At 41.0% G+C, this 22,598-nt stretch overlaps 3 protein-coding genes across 15 annotated transcripts in view; 1 reads left to right on the top strand and 2 right to left on the bottom strand.

Moving 5' to 3' along the window:
* LOC108025594 (uncharacterized) overlaps window positions 1-9,154 on the bottom strand; it is a 96,512-nt gene extending 87,358 nt beyond the window's left edge. For 2 of the 13 annotated variants that reach the window (XM_050889344.1, XM_050889410.1), the window contains exon 1: window positions 4,562-6,694. The gene's annotated coding sequence lies outside the window, so the exon portion shown is untranslated. Of the gene's footprint in view, window positions 1-4,561; window positions 6,695-7,228; window positions 7,573-8,031; window positions 8,762-9,017 lie in introns of those variants that run through there. The other 11 variants (XM_050889352.1, XM_050889350.1, XM_050889373.1 and 8 more) reach the window with 11 other exon arrangements.
* Window positions 9,155-9,969: 815 nt separating this feature from the next.
* LOC108025659 (uncharacterized) lies at window positions 9,970-12,018 on the bottom strand. Its single transcript, XM_017096198.3, has 4 exons — window positions 11,802-12,018; window positions 11,248-11,627; window positions 10,140-10,434; window positions 9,970-10,078 (listed from the first exon to the last, which is right to left on the bottom strand). Exons 1-4 carry the CDS (start codon window positions 11,917-11,919, stop codon window positions 10,068-10,070), a joined length of 804 nt encoding a protein of 267 aa, XP_016951687.2. The 5' UTR covers window positions 11,920-12,018; the 3' UTR covers window positions 9,970-10,067.
* A 984-nt stretch (window positions 12,019-13,002) lies between these two features.
* Window positions 13,003-18,869, top strand: LOC108025593 (thyrotropin-releasing hormone-degrading ectoenzyme). The gene is made up of 6 exons (XM_017096122.3): window positions 13,003-13,649; window positions 15,236-15,515; window positions 15,590-15,982; window positions 16,687-17,412; window positions 18,043-18,527; window positions 18,589-18,869. The coding sequence occupies exons 1-6, from the start codon at window positions 13,003-13,005 to the stop codon at window positions 18,842-18,844; spliced, it is 2,787 nt and encodes a 928-aa protein (XP_016951611.1). The 3' UTR covers window positions 18,845-18,869.
* The last annotated feature ends 3,729 nt before the right edge of the window (window positions 18,870-22,598 follow it).

Below are 22,598 nucleotides of genomic sequence, written 5' to 3'. Positions count from 1 at the left end.
GTCGCACAAGCACACACACTCACATGCACAGGCATACGCACAGGACGGAGGACACAAAAAGGCGCAGGTTTGGTAGCCGTTGCCTGGTTTAGCAGGACCTTTATCCTCGCATACGGGTTGAATGCCTCTGCGATCGCAAATGCAGCAATACAGCTGCGGACTCATTTCAGGCACTATTCGCAGAGTCGGCCATTCGGAATTATAACCAAACCAAGATTACAGCAAAGGTTTACGAAGCATTAACAATTCGTAATAAATTATATAAATAGGAGTTCAGAGTTGCAAGTATTTAAGGTAAAATGATTATTTGTATTAATATAGGTTAAATTTAAATTTTAAAAAATATTTACAATTTTGAGGTAGCTTTAAATCTGTATTTATATATGAATTTATATCAACATTCTTTTTCAAATTAAATAAATAGGAGTTGCAAGTTTAAAGTTTTCTACAAATGATATGAATCCAATAAAATATGTGTCCCTTTAAAGTAGTTTGAAATATTTATAGATATATATATATATATACATATAGAAATTCATTATTAAATTAAATAAATAGGAGTTGCATTACGTAATTATTTGTATTAAAAAGGGTTCAATTTTAATCATATAATATATATTGAAGTGTGTTATTAAATTAAATGAATTCAAAATTTTAGAAAGTGGAAAATTGTATGATTATCTGATTGAAAATGGCCCACTAATTTAATCCAATAAAATATCTACACCCTTTTTAGCTAGCTTTAAATATTTTCCTTAATATTTCGAGCTTGAAACACCCACTCAAATGCAATTCCCAGCTTTTATCGCATCGAATTGATGGCCCTCCTTGAGTGTATGTTCCACTTCGGCGCTTCCGATGCACAGGATGTCCCATTTCTTTTCCTGTATTTGCCATTTGCCGAGCACAAGGCCAGCATCGGCCCGGCATCTAGCCCAATATTTGGCCACAGCAAACATTTATTGCGCCAGGCCATTCTGGAGTGCAAGTTGTGGAAATCGCCATACAAATGTGGCGAACAATAAGGACAACAATGGCAGGAACAGGACCAAAACACAAACACAACACAACGCAGGAACAGGAACAGGAACAACAACGATGAGGGGCGACAATTGCAACGTGTCGAAGCGACGTTCATAGCATATTAGTTAAGCACACACACACACACACACACACAGGCACAGCGATGCATCTGGGCGCACGGGGCGTATGCGCAACGTTTTTCCACTCACAGATGCGTCGAGCCATATGCCAACATCCGGATTTCGCACGCACACTCACACAGGCCGGGGCAAAAAAAAACGAGAAAACGTTAGACGGAAGCGAACAAAGTGATTCGAGCCCAAACACAGCAAAAAGCTCGGAGTTTTTGCACCAAAAATAGGCCCTTATCTGGCGAATTTCTACTTGACATTTCGGTGCTTCAAAGGGATTTTATAAACTAAAAATGTTAATAATACAGCTCTTAAGAGGGCAGTACAAAAGCTGGTTTTTATGATGGTAAAAGGTTAAGCTGTGCATAATTATAATCATATTGAGGCTTGAAATTATTTTAAAAAACGTATTTTTAGGTACCAAAAAGTATGCTTCAATACCATTATGCAATGAATTCATTCATATGCATGACTAGCATTAATTCGCAGCATACTTTTAGGCACAACAATTAATATTTTTATGTAAATTGAAAACTCTAATGAATTTTTGTGGCACTCCCCATCATTTCAGTTTCTGGCTGCATACGACATCATTCATTCCCCTGCTCTGCTGACACACGTTAAGTAGTAAGTAATAAACCCAAACTGTCATTAATTTCTTTCTGTGCACCATGACAAAACCGAAGACCCCAGCAAATGGAGCGTTCGTCCTTCCCAGCCATAATTCGAATACCCCGCTCCTTGGATTGTAACAACGGAGGCTTCCACAGTCGAGTGCCGAGCAGCGAGTGCAGAATGGCAATGGAGACGGCAGCTGGAGCAGCAGAAGAAGTGCTCCAATTGCCAGGGAAACTCAACCTCAGCCCGGCAGCTGTTGTGGTCAATTAATGAGGAGGACTGCGACTCCCGAAATGGAGACGCTCCGGGCGCATCAGATTGGCTCGAGCTGCTCGGCCACTTTGAATTGCTTTGGGACATCGCCTGGGAATCGCTCGGTTGCTAAACAACCGGAATTATCGGATAGTGAGCAAGCCAATTCCGACACTCGAAACTATCAAAAGCCTTTGATAAAGCTGGGAATTGCAGTCGTTGAAGGGAAATCTTGATGGCCAGGACTGACAGGTCAAAGGGAACGGAATTTATTCCACAGAATTAGCATTTGTCCACAGCTGCAGTGCTGTTCGTTAAAGTACTCGGTCGGAGTCACAAAGGAGTTGAATTTGTAGTTATTCATTGACACCACAATCGGATTTTAGATGAATGAGAATTTTATAACATTTACATAAGAGCACTAACTTTCTAGTGACAGCTTTTTAAAGTAAAAAAAAAATATCTATAAATTTATTCAATAATATTTGCAATTCCAAAAGAAATCTTACCTATTCATGATCAGTTATCAGATTCAAATATGGCTTACTTGTGAGTGAAAGAGTTTTCAAATCTCCTAGATATGAATTTATCTTCTTTTTTCAGGTTGTTTGCACTTGTCAATCTGTCAATCGCTCGGTTACTAATAGAGACATGTGCCCATGAAATAGTTTTCTAAATCACCATTTTTCCTCACTTCTTTTTGGGGGCCAATGACTTCCGGTTAGTTGTAACCCCAATAAGTCATTTACTGTCAAGTCAAAGAAAAGAAATGGGTTGGTTGCATTTCCCCCCCGTTTTCTTTCATGCCCTGGTGTTGGAAGATCGGGAATGAAGTTGAGGGATTGAAAAGTAATTAGTGACAAGCCAGTGCCGCCTTGCAGCTAATGCAATCAGAGTGGAGTTCGGGATGGCAGGGTGAGCAGAGCGGAAGGCTAGTGTAAATAAACTTCGATTAACGCTAAATTAGCTCTCGCCAAAGTGAATGGATCGAACAAAAGCCAGCGAAGTCGGGGGAGGCAGGATGTCAGGGATGGCCAGGAAGGCCGGGACAGGATGATGACGCCAATGATGATGAGAGCGAGCGATGACGACAGCAGCCGGGCTCGGTGCTGGGTGGTGCTGGGTGGTTCTGGGCAGACACCCACTTATCTTTGCTCCGGCACTTTGTGCATTGTCAGCCCCATTGGCCGTGGCGTCGAATGCATTTGGCTATGATTCACAATACAAAGGATGCAGCTGAGAATGGGGATGAAAAACTTGTGGGTAGCGGATAAATAGATGTATAAGCGGGTTCTATCTATACAGAGCGCGCCCATCCCCCGGCTCAATTTCGTGGGCATGTGTGCGTCTGGCAATTTGCTAGGCGCTCTCGCCTCGCTCAAGCTGACAAAACAAGTCCCTGACCCCAAAAAGTAGGCAACAAAAAGCGTTGGCTGCTTTGTCAGCTTCCAGTGAAGACCCCGAGTCCCCCCTACAAGCCCGTAGAATAGCCCCATACATGTGTACACCCCCCCCGACTATGCTAATAACCAATATTTTAGAGCCAAGCCGCCGTCTGCCGTTGAATTTGTCGCCAGCGACAAAGGCAGGGGGTGGCGAAAAAACAAACTTTTCACAGATAGCTGAATCATGCCGCAGACAAAGGATATGTGGGGATGCGCTGGCAGAGGCTGCTCAGGCTGCCAAGGAAGTCGAGCATGGGGCAGACGAGTACAAGGCATTAATTTAACAGGATAATTGAAAATGAATAGTTGCATGTGGCAAGATGCGGGGGCAGGCCATCCAACAACATCCGGACATACGACAAATCAATGCGCCACCAGGAAGGGGCCGAAGATAATAATTTAGAGGGAATTTCCCATGGGGCCATCCGAGTCGATGGATTTCCCAAACCGACTGCGGCACCAGTATAATGACAAGCTTTAAGGGTTTATTTATGCCACAGGGAGGACATATTCATGGCTTATTCACAGCAGTTCGGTTCATTATGCAGGCACAATAAAAAGTCTGGTTACTGGGATTTTGTTCAACAGAGGTTCGGGATAATAAAGAACATACCAAACTTAATTTATCTTACTAATGTGATATGTTCCCTATAGTAGCTCCTTCAATATATAAATTTCCTGTTTATAAATAGGTGAAAGATAAGAACATTTAATAAAATACTAAAGTTTCATTGATGAAAAAAGGAATAACTGTTTTAATTTTCGATAACAATATGATATTTTCCCTAAAGTAACTCGCTCGATTTTTAAGTTTCTGTGTATGAAAATATTAAAAATACAAAATATCCTAAGACTCTTAAGGTTCCTTGGTAAAAAAAAAAAAACGAATACCTATCTTACCTCTTCGATTACTCAGTAAAATCACAAACATTTCCCCCTATTTAGATATGGCTTACAAAGTAAGCTAAACACTTTATTTGTGCATTGTATCTGCATAAGCTGCACACACCGAATTGAAAGTGCTAATCTCTCTCTATTTTCCGGATTTCCGTTCACAAATAAACATTAAAATATTGACTATTCATAGCTTACCTTTAGCCACAAGCTCATATGCTTGGTGGTCAATGCGAGTTTTGCCTGGGTCTGCGATTTCGATTTCGATTTCAATTTCGATTCGATTCGATTATTTGGTTTAGATTTTGGTTTTTGGTTTTGTGTGATTCGTGTTTGGATTATTTAGTTTAAAGAGAATTTTACATTAAGAATTGGTGATTAGACACACTTTAGGCTTTAGATGTAGGTATACATATATATATATTTAGATTGGGTTAAGGTTTCGATTTATTTTGCTATTAGCTATTTTGTTTGTTTGTTTGTTTGTCTGGTAGCTGTTGTTTTGTTGTTGTTGCTGTTTGGTTTCTGGTTTCTGTTTCTGTTCAGTTTTGGCTTCTGCTGGCTTGCCAATTGCGAATTCCGGCTATCTGGTGCTTGGCCAGTTGGGAATTCGAGTACAACAAAATTGAACTTGGCAAACACAACGAACGAACGAAGGAACGGAACGCATCAAACGAACTGGGGAACTACGAGAAACGAACGAGGAACGAAACGGAACGGAACGGAAATTATGCAACTTTACTAGATATAGAGTGGGTGTGTGTGTGTGGCTTTTGTTTTCTTTTTTAATATATATATATAGACTTCTGATCCCATCCGATCGAACCAATCGACAGCGTCTGTGTGTGGATGTGTGGCATTCTCAAATGATAAATCGATAACCAGTAGAAGAAGCTGATGATTTCTCGAGCATGCAGTTTGTTTTTAGAAGAAGCAGGCAATGCGAAAGGTTAAAAGTGTTGTGGGGTTTCGAGTTTGGGGAAATTGTTTTCAAGGGGTTCGAGGTCTTATTTACAATATCGGAACTCCAGCCAATCAGTGGGTAAGTTTGTACGAGAACCTTCTTGAGAACTTCACTTTTCAGCTGCTTTTCTCAGTCGGTCTTCGCAATTTCCAAAGACTTGGAGTGGGAAAGTTTCTCGTTGTTTGGCAGGAGAAGTTAACAGAGTGGGTGAAAGTTCAAGGCATGTTAACTAGACAGAACAAGAAAGACAGACAGAGAGAGAGATAGTAAGAGTGAAAGAGAGAGAGGCAGACCGATACTTAGTATTGTATTTGGTATGATGGAAACGAAACAGAAAAGAGTGGAATGTGGTTTCTGGTTTATTAGGTTGTTGTAGTCAAGAGTCTAGATCTAAAGTGGCAAACATGGCAAGACAAATCGGGGTGGGTGTTCGGGTGGATAGCTAGTTAGTGTTACTTATTTTGGGGATAGAGAAAGAGGGCGCTACGAATTTGGAGGTTCTTCGAGGGGGTAGAGCTAGAGCTAGAGGTTCTAGGGGGGGATGCTATATGTAGGCACATATTACGGGAACGAACATCTAGTAATGCATTTCTTTTTCATGGTGGAGCTCACATTTTTCAACTGACGACATTTTGGACAAGTGGAGTCGGAATCTGGGCTCTGTCTTTCTTTCTTTTCAGATTACTTTCTTATCTTTTTTTTTTGTTTTGATATTTATTGCGAAGTGGTTCAGGTCGAGGCTGGTAGTTGGTGGTTGTGGTTCATGGTTCTTGGCTGTTGGTTCTTAATTCTTGGTTGTGGTGGTACTAGTGGTTGTGGTGGAAGTAGTAGTAGTAGTAGTTCTAGTGGTGGTGGGCGGTGGCATTAGCTTTAAATTAGCGGGCGAGCGGTGAGGCGGTGAGCGTGAGGCGGTGGTGGGTGCAACGTTTTTCAGCGGTTCGCAATACTCGGTTCTCGGTTCTCAGTTCTTAGCTCTTAGTTCTTAGTTCACTTATGTGTGTCTTATTGTCTTGGTGTGCTGCTTTGGCTTTCTATGTTTTGGTTCTTGTCTTTCTATTTTGGCAAAAGCATTTACAATTATCGTCAACTGATTTGCCAAGCCCCATTGGATGGGTTTGGTGCCATCTTAAATGTTTTCGTTTTCCTTAGTCTCTCTTTTTACGCAGAAAACGCACAACTTAAAGGCAAACTGAATAAAACTGTGGGCGAGTGCCAATGACACTGAGGGGTGGTATGGGGGATGGGAAAGGGGATGGGTACGGGAACGGGAATGGTTAGAGAAAGTGGGCCTGGGGGGGTGGTGATGTCTCGGTGGTTTGTTGTATGGCTGCGATGACGTCGACGGCGACGGCAAGTGGTTGAAGTGAAGTTGCGAAGGGATGGCGGGGTGGGGAGCGGAGCGGAGCGGAGCGGCAGGACAGGAAAAAAACAACCCTCCGCTTGACAGGCGCTGCTGACTCAGAGCGGGAGCGCACTAGAACTTGCCAGGCAAAACCAAATAAAATTAAATTTAAAAAAAACAAGAAAAAAACTTCACGAGAAATTAACCAAAAAAAAAAATAAACACACACACACTCACAGCTACTGTCAAAGTGACAGGCACACAGGACGGCAAATCGGTTAACGGTTAACAATCAACGGTTAGCGGTTCAAAGGGGCAACTCCAAACCGGAAACGGAGATCGCGCAGAGTTGCTATCGAACAGCTGTAAGCAGTTCGCTTCGCAGCACATGCAAATGGCCAGTAGTTGTCGTTGTTGCTGCAGAGTACTCTATCGAATATTGAGCGTGTGTTTGTGTTATTTCTTCTTCCTCTTCCTCCTGTTTCCACGCTCATCAAACACACACACACACACACAGTCAAACACACGCAGAGAAGCAGGCACACACTCGCAAACTCACACACGCTCTCAACTGGGAGCAAGAAACACTGGAAAAAAAAGTATGTGACTGGGAGAGTGGGAAATCGGATTCCCTGCGTACGTCTTGCGAACTCGTGACTCGTCGGCAGCGCGTTCGAAGAAGGACTAAACACTGAAACTAAACCAAGCCAAACAGGACGAGCACGCGTTGGCCGAGCAACTGAGCGCGGCCAACAAGAGAGCGAGAGCAACAGGGAGAGAGAGGCGGTCCCGTTATGCGCTGTTAATCAGCAGTTATGTTGGCGCCATGTTACGCTTAACCCTTTACTGACTAACATTGTTTTTTTGTCTTTGTCTGATCAAGGTAGATTTCCATATAACAAACATAAAACTATATTTTAAAAATCGGAAATATATTGAAAAACAGAATTTAAAAAGGAATTAAACTAAAATTTAAAATTAAATTAAGTATTTTTCAAAGCTTATTTTAAACTAAAACTCAAATAAAAAACTATATTTTTTAACATTTTTAATGCTTGCGATGGGGAATAAAAATCAGAAAGGAAAATATTTTTATACAAAAAAACGCCAAGTTTAAGAAATATAAATAAAATAAGAAATTAGTTTTTCTCATTTCTCATTTTATGCTTACTATTGCCAATATAAAATAATAAGAAGCTAGTTTTAAACGCCAAAAAGCCATTTAGAAAATTAAAATAAATTATTTTCAAAGCTTACTATTGGAAAAATAAATTCATAAATAATATAATACCAAAATATCCCCTTTGAATGTTTAAATAATTCCTATTTTAAATTAAACTAATAAAATAATAATGAAAATACCTTGGTCGTAGAAGTGGTTTGGATGTTGTTCTTGAATGGAAATCACTTTATATCCTCCCCAATTGGATGGTTCAATTATGACAGGAAATAGGTGTTAAGCTGTCGGGGTTAACAGGAGTTACACATGTTAACTGCCAAGAGAGTCAGCAGGGGTCCTTTCCCTGCGAGAGAGATGGAGAGAGTGGCGCATGTGGGCAACGCGACAAGTGGCGGTCAATTTGAATTGCCTTTCAAATTGAGCCTGGCAATGTCCACTGGGCGGAAGAACCTAAATAAAGTGTATACAATTAATTTGCGGATGGCTAAGTCACCGGGCTCCGTGAATTTCTTCCTGAAAAATGTAGATATTTTTATTAGAAGAGCATTCAATACCTCAGCGCTTTCTCTCCGCGCTCTGCAAGCTGTCAGGGAAAACATGTGACTAACGAGGGAAATGTGTATTTCGGACTGGCAATGTTGTGGGGAGCAGACAAAAGTCTGCAATATTTTGACATTTCGAAGGGCAAAAGAGCGATTGGGCGGGCACCAGGGCGACGGCGGGGAGGGGAGTCAAAATAATATAAATTTATAAGTTGTCAGTGCTCCAGCTCTCTCGCGCTCTCCTCGCCTCTCTCGCTCTCTTTCCAGCTCTCTGATGGCAGGGAAAAAGTGCGACTGGCAAAGACATGTTGCTACACGACACGACATGCTCGTGCAAGAGTGTGCGTGCGCTAAACTGTGGAGCATACTTAAGTGCGGACGCACTCGATTAATTAGCAAATTGAAGCTCGCCAGCTTTTGGCCAGTTGGTCAAAGGCAATCGCTGCGGAAATCAGCGCCACTGGCCCACTGTCAACTGTCAATAAGACGGGCACTTTACATAATAAGCACTCTCTCAGTCCCACACACACACACACGGGGCGGGGGGGCAGCACACACTCGCACAGGCATACGCACCAACACACTGGCAAATCAGGCGAACACGCGCGCGTTTATGGGCCGCAGACCTCTTTTATTTTTGGGCAAATTCAATGTGTCGCAGATAATATGCGTAAAAAAACAATGAAAGAAAGCCCTAATGGCCCTGGCCACACTCGCGAAAGCAACACAATTCTGGCACAATTCCTTTTGAGTTCCGACTTCCAGCCTTGTTTATTATCGTCTAACTGTATTCATGCCGTTATGGCGTGCCTGTGTGCGCACCGTAAGGGGGTGACGAAGTGCCAAAGTCGAAAAACACACTGAAACTGAATTCGGAGCCCACTCTGAAGTCATGCCTTGACATTTGCAACGTGTGAGCGTAACAGCGCACGAGAGAGGGAGAGCGCGAAAACGAGCGGGAGCAGAGAGAGAGAGAGAGAGCGCAGGCGCAGCTATCGGTATCGGAAGCCACCCCCACGAGCCGCTCAGCTGGCTGGCAGGGTGCAGCGCCAGCCTCCCTCTGTGGCGGACAGGGGGCGCCAGCAGAGCTTTTCATATTTCTTTACAAAGTCAAAGCTTAATGTAAAATATTAAACCATTATTTAAACGTTAATTTATTTAAAAAAAAATATATGTAAAATTATAATAAAATCGTCTTTAATTGCGCCCAAAAATTAGAGATAAATTCACCACGATTTTCTTGCAATCCTTACCATTTCGAGCCATTTATAAGGAAACTAAAGGTTAATTAAACGTATATTACTAACCTTAAGAATCCCCAAAATCCCTTGATTTTTCTACCCTTTATTAACATTAGGATGAGGCTATCCACACTTTTGTAAAGTCAAAGCTTAGTATAACATATTTAACCATTATTTAAACGTTAAATTATTTGAAAAAAATATATTTAAAATTAAAATAAATATTAAAGCTGAATTCACCACGATGTTCTTACAACCCTACCCATTTCGGGCCTTTTATAAGAAAACTAAAGGTTAATTATAGGTGCATTACTAACCTTAAGCATCCCAAAAATCCTTTGATTTTTCTACTTTTTATTGATTTTTAATAGAGCTTTCTTTATTGATTAACACAACTCGATCATAGATTGCTGGGGGCACTTAAGTAACAATCAACTATATTATGCCTGAAACGAGATCGGGATTAGGACGAGGCCATCCATATTTTTGTGGCATCCCCAAACTCACCCTGCAACTTGGCCAACTGCTCGGTGGTCATTACAATGGGCATCAGGTGGTCGGGGCTGGTGGGGGCTATCAAGCTGGGATCGGCAATGGGGCCCATGTAGCACTTGCGCATCTTGAGGTACTGCATCCAGACGTTCAGTCCCTTCTCGGGGGCCTCCACCGGGCTGAGATCCTGGTCCTCGCCGCCGGCATTGCGAGTATTGAGGTCGACATGGGCGTCGTTAATGAAGACCTGACGGGTCAGGTGGTAGTAGCTGTTGGTGATGTAGATGTTCGGCTGGACGGGCTGTTGCTTCTGAAATAAATTGATTTAAATAATATAAAAAATTATATAGTGTAATATAAACTTATATAAAATAAAATAAAATACACATTAAAGATAGATAAATAAAATTAAAACAAAATATTTAGGTATCACTGGATATGGTATGATTACTATTATTAATATTATTAAACCTGTATTATGATTTCTAAAAAATTTAATAAATTATAGATATAAATGTATGAGATATATGAACTCTATGAAAAACCTATTTAAGTATCACTGAAAATTTAACGATTAAAATTATTTTCAACAAGTATTAGGACGTCTAAAAAAGATATAAAAAATTATATAAATTATAGATATATATAAGAAATTTATAAAACATCACTTTAAGTATCACTGAAAATTGAATGATTACAATAATAATTATTACAATATATTATGAAGTCTAAAAAAATGATGGAATGCAATTGTATAAATAATAGATATTTATGTGTATTATAGATATCAAATCGATAAAAAAAACCTTACTGAAAATTGAGTGATAAGAACATTATTTAACTATATTATGAAGTTTAAAAAATTTTTAACAAATTATATTAATTATAAATATAAACATATGTATATAATATTATAGATATATGAAATCTATAAAAAATCCCTAAGTATCAACGAAAACTGATATGATTACAATGTTTCTTAACAAGTAAATGATGGAGTACAATTGTTTAAATTATAGATATATGTATATGTATATAATCACTAAAAATTAAACTTTTTTTAACAATTGTTATGAGGTCAAAAAAATGACATATGCATAATGTTCATAAGGCTTTCACAGACCTGTTCCATCAGCACGGAGCGCATGAAGTTCTCGCTGATCAGATGGATGTTGCAGTCGCGCAGGTCCTTGATCATCAGCTCCAGGTGCAGGTTCTTCTCGGTGAGCTGCTGCACCTCCTCGCCCAGCTGCCGCTTGTCCTGCTCGTGCAGCTGCAGGGTCTGCTCCCACTCGCGGTTCAGGGTGCTGACGTTGCAGTGGTCCTTGCGCCTCAGCAGGCGCTGGCTGAAGTACCACTCGGAGAACTGGGTCAGCTTGGACAGGGCCAGGATCAGGAAGAAGGTCCACAGGATGTCGATGTAGTCGTCGAAGGAGCGCTCCTTGTGGCAGCCCTCCTCCCTGCACTCGACCACCGTGGTCGAGCCATCCCACACCATTCCGGCTATGGTAGTATTTTCCATTGGTAGAATCAGTGTGTGTACTTTCCAATAGAGAGTTTTGGTTTTCGAATATGTGGCAGGGGTATGTGGCAGTGAAGGCAGAATATTCACAATGACATTCGAACAGTCTGCCGGGCTACTCTACTCTCCCAGCCTACTTGGGACGGGGTACTTACTCCGTTTTCGCCCCCTTTGCCTCACCAGGGCTACGAACTGCAGGCTCAGGCAGGTCAGCAGGATCAGGCACAGGGCAATGCCCACATCAGTCAGCCGCTCCAAGGATATCACTTTCATGTCGTTACCACACACGGACCTGCAATACTTGTCAATTTTGTACTAGGGCTCAGGAAGTTGGCTCAGGTGTGAGGCCGAGTGAATTTCAGTGTTTGACAAGGTCCTCATGGACTCCGGAATTCGTTTTTAACTGGGAAAAACAGAAAAATAAATTTAAAAAAAAATCAAAAAATAAATTATTAAATTTTTGTTTTTAAAACTTACCGATAAGATTTTTTAAATAAAATGTTATTAACAGTAAATTTGAAAATATGTTAATAAAAAATGGTTATAAATGTTAAATATTTATGGTAATATTTTTCAAAATTCCTGTTACTTAATATATTTATTCATTAAACTAGGAGACAGACATAATCAAATAAATGAATATGTAGTTTCCTATAGTTTTCTATAACATCCCATTTTTTTTAACTTTTATAAACGTTAAGAAATAAATTACAATATGTTAAAGGGTGTCTTTCTTTATAGAATTTTGAAATAAATTAAACTTTTTTTATTTTTAAATAAATAGTTATATTGATAGTTATATTAAGTTTATAGGCTCTGTTAATAAGTCTACTTCTTTAATGAACTAAGAAACAACAAATTTTATAAAAAATAAAGTGTAAAAAATATGTAAGCTAAATGCGTTTTTATCAGCTAGTTTTTTATACTCATCCTGTTTTTTAAAGGTTTATAAATGGTAATATTTAAATACTTAGTTATGTGGAATACTACATTTATTTTTAAAACTTTGGAAAAGGAATTATAAAATAAATTAAATAAATTTTTAAAATAAATTTAAGAACTGGTTTTGCCAGTTTTCTATAATTTTTAATATTTAAAATGATCATGAAACTTAAAAATAAAATGATATTCTACTGATTTTATTCATTTTTTAATTTTTAACTTGGAAATATAAATAAAAATTAATTTGAAACCTACGGGTTCTTATATTTTCTTTTATACTTTTCCATTTTTTAAATAGTTTTAGATGGTAATAACTTTCTGTTAACGAGTGTACTTCGAGAGAGCATTCGTCAGGCCCATCAACGCGATCAGCTGCATCGAATCTCAGACATACGCCCCGCAGCACCTTCAATAATGCCGAGGCTACCCTGGCTCCTGGTTGTTTTATTTTGGCCACCAGTTCCACGAGGAGCTCTTGGCCACCGGGCGAGGCCGCGGTATCCGCACATCGAGCTGCGCAGCCACTCGGTGGACAGCTCAGCGGTGCGTCCGCTGCACTACAACATCAGTCTGCTGACCGAGGTGGACCGGGTCAGGCTGGCCGGCACCTTCAGCGGCGAGGTGACCATCCAGGTGCGCGTGTGGCGAGAGACGCGGACCATCGTCCTCAGCTCCAACGGACTGCGAGTGGGCCCCAAGGTGTGGCTAATCCGCAAGAGCACCGGCGGCCGGGTGACGGTGCGCAAGGTGTGGCAGGTGGTCCGCCTCCACCGGCTGGGCATCGACTTCAACAGCATGCTCTGGCTGGGCGAGGAGTACACCCTGGTGCTCGAGTTCAGTGGCCAGATGTCCCGCTCCGGGGGCTACTTCCTCGGCGGCTACCAGGACGCGTCCAGCCACCATCCGCAGTGGGTGGCGGTCACCCAGCTCTTGCCCGACCTGGCCAACACCGTCTTCCCCTGCTTCGAGGACACCACCCACCTCAGCCCCCTCGTCCTCAATCTGGCCCACCCCAGGACCACCGGGGCCGTGAGCATCACGCGGGTGCGGCAGACCTCCGAGTGAGTAAACCCTGATTGTGATCACACAGAAAGCCCCCAGTAGTAGCATTACCAATTACCAATAAAAATTCAAGAATTGGTCAAAAAATAAATGTTACCAAGTAATGGAGATCGTTAGCGTAGGAAGCAAGCTGCTCAAAACAGTCGGTTTTTTAGCTTTACGCCTTGATTTGACGAAGCTAGGTGAGTCTTGATTTGTCGAAATTACGGGTGAAAAACGATAAAGAAAAATCGTATTTTTGACCAAAATCTGAATCTCGTATTTTCTTCCTAAGAAATCAGCTTTTGGCTGCTATTCAGAAAATAAACGTCCGATCGTTGAGTGTCATATCTCGTTGAGCTCGTTATTTAATTTCCAATCTTTTGACATTAAAATCTCTAACTGTGTAATTTTTCGGATTTTTTGCAAAAAAACATGATGTACCCTCTTCAAAAAATGCGAAAATGGGTCAAAAAATAAATTTCCCTACAAATGATTGGTATCGATAGCATTTGAAGCAAGCTGCTCAAAACAGTCGGTCTTTTAGTTGTACGCTTTGATTTGACGAAACTACTAGTGAAAAACGAGAAGGAAAATCGTATTTTTGACCAAAATCTGAATCTCGTATTTTTTTCCTAAGAAATCAGCTTTTGGCTGCTATTCAGAAAATAAACGTCCGATCGTTGAGTGTCATATCTTGTTGAGCTTGTTATTTAATTTCCAATCTTTTGACATTCAAATCTAAAAATGTGTAATTTTTGGGTTTTTTTGCAAAAAAACATGATGTACCCCCTTCAAAAAATGCAAAAATGGGTCAAAAAATAAATTTCGCTAAAAATGATTGGGATCGATAGCATTTGAAGCAAGCTGCTCAAAACAGTCGGTCTTTTAGTTGTACGCTTTGATTTGACGAAACTACGGGTGAAAAACGGGAAGGAAAATCGTATTTTTGACCAAAATCTGAATCTCGTATTTTCTTCCTAAGAAATCAGCTTTTTGGCTGCTATTCAGAAAATAAACGTTTGATCGGTGAGTGTCATATCTCGTTGAGCTCGTTTTTTAATTTCCAATCTTTTGACATTCAAATCTAAAAATGTGTACTTTTTGGGATTTTTTGCAATAAAACATGATGTACCCCCTTCAAAAAATGCGAAAATGGGTCAAAAAATAAATTCTCCTTAAATTGATGGGGATCGTTAGGATTTTAAGCAAGCTGCTCAAAACAGTCTTTTAGTTGTACGCTTTGATTTGACGAAACTACGGGTAAAAAACGGGAAGGAAAATCGTATTTTTGACCAAAATCTGAATCTCGTATTTTCTTCCTAAGAAATCAGCTTTTTGGCTGCTATTTAATTTTCAATCTTTTGGCATTAAAATCTCTAAATGTGTAATTTTTGGCATTTTTTGCAAAAAAAGATGGTGTAACCCCTTATAAATATGTTTTTGGGTTTTTTTTTACTAAAAACGAATTTTGCAATTTTTACTATATCGAAATAAGATAAATTTCTCTTTCTAAACATTTAAAAAAATACTTTTATTTTCCTGAATGGGACTTATGACTTTTGAATGACTTATGTTTGTCGATTTTTCACATTTTACCTGGCAGCCATGAAAGGGACGACTACATGTGGACCAGCTTCCACCAGACACCGCCGACGTCCGTCCAGAAGCTGGCGTTCTCCATCAACCGCTTCACGAGTCGCAAGTCCCCTCCCCTAGCCAAGTGCCCGGTGGTGATCAGCTGGTTGCGACCGAGGATCGCCGATCAGGGGGAGTACGCCATTCGCATCACGCCCCAGATCATCGTGTACTTTGTGGGACTGTTTGGAAAGCCGTACGCCTCGGATAAGATCGACCAGCTGGTCTTGCCAGACACAGCATATCAGGTAGGGAATCAAACTGGAAATTGTTAGAGCCTGTGGAGGTTAGTTACCCCGTTTCCTATTTTCATTGATCCAAGAGTCATGAGCACTTGGGTTTGGTAAGCCATCCGGAGAGGTTGTTCCTCTACAGCGAGGAGCAGTCGACGGCGAGGGCCAAGCAGGAGGTGGCCAGTAACCTGGCCCACGAGTTCGCCCACCACTGGTTCTCCGACCTGGAGAATCCCGCCCTCTACTGGCTGCACTACGGCCTGTCCAACTATCTGGGTGGCTTCGCCGTGGACAATGTGGAGCCCAGCTGGCGGCTCCACGAGCTCTCCATGTTGCGGCAGGCCTTCGACGTCCTCGGCGAGGACTCCAAGGCCAGTGCCCAGCCCGTGAGCCTCGCTCACTCCTCCCATCAGACGGACATCCAGGCCCACCAGAAGTCAGCCCTGCTGTTCCGCATGCTGCACTCCCTCATTGGCACCCAGGTTGGTCCTGTAGGTTGTCCGGTTGTTCACAAAGACTTAGAAGGTCACATTTAAATGGACTAACTATAAATATCTGCTTTAATATGTATAACAAAACACTTTGAATTAAAAAAAAAACTACCATAAAAAAACCGCAAAAAAGAAAGGGGTTAAAATTCACTTTAAAATGTATCTAAAAGTATGCAACAAAATAGTTTATGCCCGCAGCAAACTTTTCAAAACTTATAAAAAATAAATTACAGTTCTATTGGTAATCATCTCATACTTCTATGATTCTAAAATAATTTAATAAGACGCGATATCATGTACCTACACAAATTCAGTCTTTAAATCACTTAAAAAGGCGACGAAAAGTATGCAACAAAATATTTTTTAAATCATCTTTTGTTTACTGAATACTTTTACATAAACTCCCATCTAAAACACATGTGTTACTAAACTATTTCGATATGCCATGATGTGGCTATACAAATTCTGGCTTTGAATAACTATTAAAGGTGTGGAAAAGTATGCAACATTAATTAATTTATAAATGAATAATTAACTACCTTTCAAATTAGTTATTATCCATGTTAATTGTTTCCCTTTTCTTGTTTATAACCATTTAGTTGGTTGATCAACGTAAATAAATATTTATATGTTATATATTAATATTATAGATAATATTCTGATATGATATGATAATCTTACCACCATACATCCAGGTGTTCGTCAACGCATTGCGCACGTACCTGCGGCGCTCGCAGAAGGGATCCTCAAACCAGACGCTCCTGTGGAGGGCCTTCCAGGAGGAATCGGACCGCCACATGAGCCTGCGCCAGGACGTCCTGGTGAGCCGGCTGATGGACTCGTGGACCCTGCAGCCGGGCTATCCGCTGGTCACGGTAGAGCGCGACTATGCCACCAACCAGGTGACCGTCACCCAGCAGCGCTTCCTGCGCAATCCGAGTGCCGGCAATGGAAGGCGTCCGATGCACCGCCACCAGTGCTGGTGGGTCCCGCTGACCTTCACCTCGGCGGGCCGCGGAAGCTTTGCGTCGACGCTGCCCAGCGAGTGGCTGACCTGCCGCCCCCACCAGGCGCCCAGTCCGCTGATCCTCGACGACGTGGCCCAGCCGGACGAGTGGGTGGTCTTCAACCTGCGGGTGACCACTCCCTGCCGCATCACCTACGACGAGCGCAACTGGCGGCTGATTGGGAAGGCTCTGGCGGCCGAGAACGGCAGCAGCATTGACCGCTTCACCCGGGCCCAGCTGATCGGGGACGCCCTCAACCTGGCCGGCGCCGGCATCGTCACCTACGACCTGGCCCTGAACCTGGTGGGAAACCTGCGCCACGAGAGCGAGTTCATCGTGTGGCAAGTGGCGGCCGGCTGCCTGGAGTGGCTCTACCAATCCCTGCGCAACACCCAACTGTTCTCCGTTTTCAAGGTGAGAAGTGGGGGCATGGAAATTAGGTGATATGGCCTAGGAGTCGGGAGTCCTTAAGAAGAGTTTTAAAATTAGTTTTAAAATTAATTAGAATTATTTGTTGCCCTAAAACAACCAGAAGTCATGGTGCAAAAATACTTAATAATCCTTAATGATAATAATTTTCCAAGGAAAATTTTCTTTTAAGATTTCAATTTAAATTTAAAAAACTTTTGGAGGCATTTATTTGATTGCTTAAATATATTTTAAAAGCTTTTTGGAGCATTGTCTAAAAATCTGACTGTTCTTACGGCTTGGGCTGTGCTGTTTAGCCCTATTTTGTCCCATTTCTTTGATATACATTTTTAGATATTATAGATGAATTTTTAAAATTCTACACATAGGTTTTCAAAATTACAGATTTCAAAGCTTAAACAGAACTAGTTTCAAAACCCTTTTTACAGAAAAAGCTTTTTTGAGGGGTTGGAAAATCCAGTCATCTATAATATGTGCTGTAGGTGGAGCCAAAATAGCTTTTAGAAACTTTTTAAGGCCAAGCTCTAGTGACCAAACTCAGAAAGCAGTTGGATTTAAAATAAGTTATGAATATTTATAAAGATTTTATAGTTATAAAACCTATCCTACCTGCAGATCTTTATGAGATCCGTGCTGCAGCCCAAGTTCGACGAGCTGTTCAACCCAAAGGCCCCGGGCAACCACTCAGACCTGATGGGTATCATCCTGCAGCTGTCCTGCCAGATGGATCTGAGCTCCTGTGCGAACCTGGCGCTCAAGGAGTTCGCTGGCCTGAGCCTGCAGAGCAACAGCATTCCGGTGGATCGGCGCGGGACCATCTATTGCACAGCCATTCAGTTCGGAACGGAGGCGGATTGGACGCTTCTGAGGCGGCTGTACAAGAGGTCGAATGTGGCCGAGGAGCGAAGGATCATACTGGGTGCCCTGGCCTGCAGTCGCGAAAACTGGGCTCTGGAGAAATTGCTGGGCCTGGCCTTCGGCAGTCGCTACATGCCCAAGGACGATGTCCTCCTGATCTTCACCGCCGTGGCGCAGAATCCCTTGGGCTACGTACTGGCCAAGAAATACCTGATGGACAACATCAAGGCAATCAGGAAATTGTGGGGGGTTCTCTAGATCTGAAACACACATAGATCTAATACCCTACTTTCCATCTTTCAGTTACGAAAACAGCACCGATGATATCGCACAACTCATTATGGTCCTGGTGGACGAGATCCACACGGCGGCTGAGCTCGAGCATTTACAAACGTTCATGAAGACAGAGCTCAAGGATCTGCCCGGCATCGAGGCCAGCTCCCGACGCATCCTGGAGGTGGGAAACGACCACATAGCCTGGCACACCAAGCAGTACCTGCAGGTGGTCTCCGCCGCCTGCAACATCACCGGATCCGTGGAGCCGCAGTGCATCTACTAGGTCAAGTTGGATTGACTTAGGTCAGCTACAGAAAAAATAAAAATTGATTTAAAAAAAAATTTAAACAAAGAAAAAACTAATTAAAAACATTTACTTTACTTGAAAAAATGTAGAAATGATGTTTGTATTTCTGTGTTTGAATAGGTAAATAAATTGTTTGTTTAAAACAATGCTGATGTTTTTAGCAAACGGTCACACTGTTAAAACTTTTTCAAATTCAAAAAAAATGTATAGTTAAAAGTTTCTGAGATGCATCGATATTACCCATTTCAATTTTAGAAATATTTTAAATAAGTATCAATTGGATTTTAAAGAAATTTAAATATTTTTTTTGTTAAAGACCATACTCGTGATTTACATATGTGAACGGTCACACTGTTAAAACTTTATTATGACTTTCCAACCTTTATCATGTATAAATTAATGAAATAAAAAACTTACAATTTAGAAGTTCCTGAAAAGCTGCATTGAGAATAACAATTTTATTTTTTAGAAATATTATAAATAAATATATTTTGGATTTCAAATCACCAGCGAGTGGCGAGCTTAGACCAACGAGTCTCAAGTCCATGATTTGTATTGTGCCAGGTGTCACAATACGCAGGTCTGAAGCTTTGTATTCTCTCTAGCAGGGAGTCGCTCAAGGAGCAACAGTGGCACATCCATAGCCGCGAAATATTTAAAATATATTTAAGGGTTAATAAATATAATATAATAAAATATTATTGACTAAGAATTTCTAGTCAACAATTTTCCATTATTATACATTCCATTATCCTTATTAACCTATTCGGGTTTGGCATATTTATGCAAAGCTTTATAATAACCTCATAACATTTGCTTAGAATAAATTTTTAATTTTTAAATCAGAGCCCGATTTTTATTTTTTTTAAATTGTTCATTAAAAACAATTGTAAATAATGATAAGATTACATTTTAAATGACCTATAAGAAGTGTTGTCGTTCATTATTGTAATCTTATACAGTGATAATGATATATGTAAAATCTTTCCTTAAGATTTATGTATTTACAAATATAATTTATTCACAAAGTTTTATGTTTTTGAGGACTGAGGAATGATCCATTGATAATGATATATGCAAAATCTTTACTGAATGCATTTAATTAATTAATTACAATTTCTTTTTGTTGTGAAATTTTATAAATTTATTTATTTTTTTCCCCTTTTTATTTTCTTTTTAATTTCTGTATGGCCTGTACTTTGGAGAGTTCACTGTACTCGCCTGCTGCATCCCTGGTACTGTTGTTTTTGCACTGCAGCCCTGCTCCTGCCACCAGTGACGTCACAGCCGCGCACTTTGTCCATTCGCTTCGCACACAGACACACCGCTCACACACACACGCCGACTTCCACATGGGCGGGGAAGGAGGATGGGGGTCACAAGGAATTTCAACCCCCAGCGAGAAGAATAACAACAACGCAGCACGGAAAAAATCGCTGCATACGCTCAGGCTGAGCGTGTCACTTTTGTGGGCGGGGAAGGTGTGCGAGGAGGGAGGGGGGAGAAAAAGGGGGAGCAGCGAGAAGTGAGGCAGAGCAGAGCAGGCGCAAAGAGAGTGGCAGAGAGTGTGAGAGAGAGCTCAGAGAGGAGGTTCGAGAGCGACGCAGGCGCCTGTCCGCCAAGGCAGCGACGCCGACAGCGGCAGCGACGTCGCGGCCGGCAGAACCACCACCCGCACGGCGAAGGAAAACAAGGAGCTGCATCCAAGGCGCCCGGCCACCACCCACCACCCCCTGCTGCCGCCACTGCCACTGCCACTGCTGCTGGTGGCACCGAAACACAACAAACCGTAAACCATGGGCGCTGGCAGCGACGTCGGCGTCCGCGACTGTTGGAATGACAGGATGTTGGCTGCAGACTCAGCGGGGTGCGACTGTGGGCGGCAGCAGGCGGGGGTGGGCGGGGGCTGCGACTGCTTCGCAGCAGCCTTACCACCACATAAACAAAAATTCGATTTATGACCACTGTGGGAGTGGGAGTGGCAGTGGCAGTGGAACGAACGGGCGGCCTCGCATGGATTTTTGGGGGTGGCGCCAATTCGCTCTGCTCCTGCCACTCGCTCCGGAGTCCTGTCACACTGAGCGAAAGAAGACAGCGATCTGTAAGATGAGAAATATTTAATATAAACAAATTTAAAAAATATAATAAGTAAAAACTAATTAATTACTCAAAACGTATACAAAATATGTATGTATACATTTTTAATACCAGAATTAACTACAGTAAGAATCCAATTTTATTTGTAAACTTTTTAAAAATGCAAATATAAAATTCAAGAAAATCTAATTAATTTATTTATTTAATTTTTAAACAAAAACCTGAAGAATAAGATTTTGCATCTCCAAGTAAAAAGCTAAAGTAAAATATTACACTCATACAAAAAGTAAAAGAAAAATTGTTATACAGAAATTTAATCTAAGAAATAATAAAATAATACAACATTTTAAACAAACTTTATGAATATTTATTTTTTTAACTTAACTTATTTAACAAGTGTATTTTTTTTTATGAGTTTCAGATAGCTGCCAAAAAATATCTAGCGATTTTTAATTTATAAGTTGAATTAAATTTTCTTCATATTAGGCGAAATTAAAAAAAAAAAAAGTGGTATAAATATTTTAAAACCCCATGAGTATGGACTGACGATCATTCCCCGTGAAATTTCTCTCAGTGAGCTGGCTGTGACGGCCGTCGTGGCACTAACGACAACGATAACGCCGACAGTGACTCGCGGGGAGGCGGCGGGGCGAAATACGTGCCTATCTGAGTGTCCGTGTGTGTGCGCGCGCGTGTATGTGTGTGAGGGGGCGGGGCAGGACGAAAGAGAACGGGTGCGAGGCTGAGAACGGAACTTGGCGCAGATGTCGATGTGTAGCAATGGCAGCGGCAAAAGTCATACACTGAGACAATTTACATATTATTTCAATTGAGTAAATATTACTCTAAGAACTTAAGAAAAATAATGGTATTTTCAATTTGAAAATATATATATGTATATTAGTTAACCCAGTTAATTTTGTTAAACATATTTTAATTGGTTTTATATTTCTAACTTGTATTATTATTTTTTTACATTATTCTATTTTTATTCTATTATATTATTATATTATTGTATTCTTGTATTATTTTATTATATTATTGAATTATTTTATTATTATATTATTTTACTATTATCATCATATCATATTATTATATTATCATATTTCTGGCTGAAAGGAATGTTACAATTTTGTTTTTTTAGATAAAAAATTTTAAATTTAAAATGAATTGAAGAGAATGTTGCCCTGTTAAAAACTTGCTTTAAATATTCTACTATTATTATTTTTAATACCAATAGTTCTGGAACACAAAATTGTTTAAAACTCAACTGAGAAAAGGAAAGCCCTCAAAAGTATGCAACAGTAGAAGATTTATTCATCAGTTTCGCCATAACGCTTTGTTACACCTTGTAAGTGAGCACATTTTTTTGCCAGTGCAATCGCGACTAGTATCCACCAGCAGAGTTCTGTTATCCCGTTGTTGTTGTTGTTGTTGCTGCTGCTGCTGTCGTCGTCATCTCAATTCGCGAGTACACACACACATGCAAGCGCGACTGGCAGGGACACCCGCATACACACGCACACAGCCAAGGAATCGCGACATCAAAAACAGCGACAGGACACGACGTCGGCGTCGCGACTTCAGCGAGCTTTCGAGAGAGAGAGAGGGAGGGGGAGATTGAGAGCGAGCG

Source organism: Drosophila biarmipes, chromosome X (genome assembly GCF_025231255.1).
Source record: "Drosophila biarmipes strain raj3 chromosome X, RU_DBia_V1.1, whole genome shotgun sequence".
Taxonomy (NCBI): domain Eukaryota; kingdom Metazoa; phylum Arthropoda; class Insecta; order Diptera; family Drosophilidae; genus Drosophila; species Drosophila biarmipes.
The sequence above is the reverse complement of the archived record's forward strand: the minus strand, read 5'-3'. Positions and strand labels throughout refer to the sequence as shown.

Coding starts and splice junctions, on each gene's coding strand:
- LOC108025659 (XM_017096198.3), bottom strand. CDS start 11,919: ATGAAAGTGATATCCTTGGAGCGGCTGACTGATGTGGGCATTGCCCTG. Junction 11,628..11,801: donor GCAAAGGGGGCGAAAACGGA/GTAAGTACCCCG, acceptor ATACTACCATAG/CCGGAATGGTGTGGGATGGC. Junction 10,435..11,247: donor GCTCCGTGCTGATGGAACAG/GTCTGTGAAAGC, acceptor AATTTATTTCAG/AAGCAACAGCCCGTCCAGCC.
- LOC108025593 (XM_017096122.3), top strand. CDS start 13,003: ATGCCGAGGCTACCCTGGCTCCTGGTTGTTTTATTTTGGCCACCAGTT. Junction 13,650..15,235: donor CGGGTGCGGCAGACCTCCGA/GTGAGTAAACCC, acceptor TTTACCTGGCAG/CCATGAAAGGGACGACTACA. Junction 15,516..15,589: donor TGCCAGACACAGCATATCAG/GTAGGGAATCAA, acceptor CATTGATCCAAG/AGTCATGAGCACTTGGGTTT.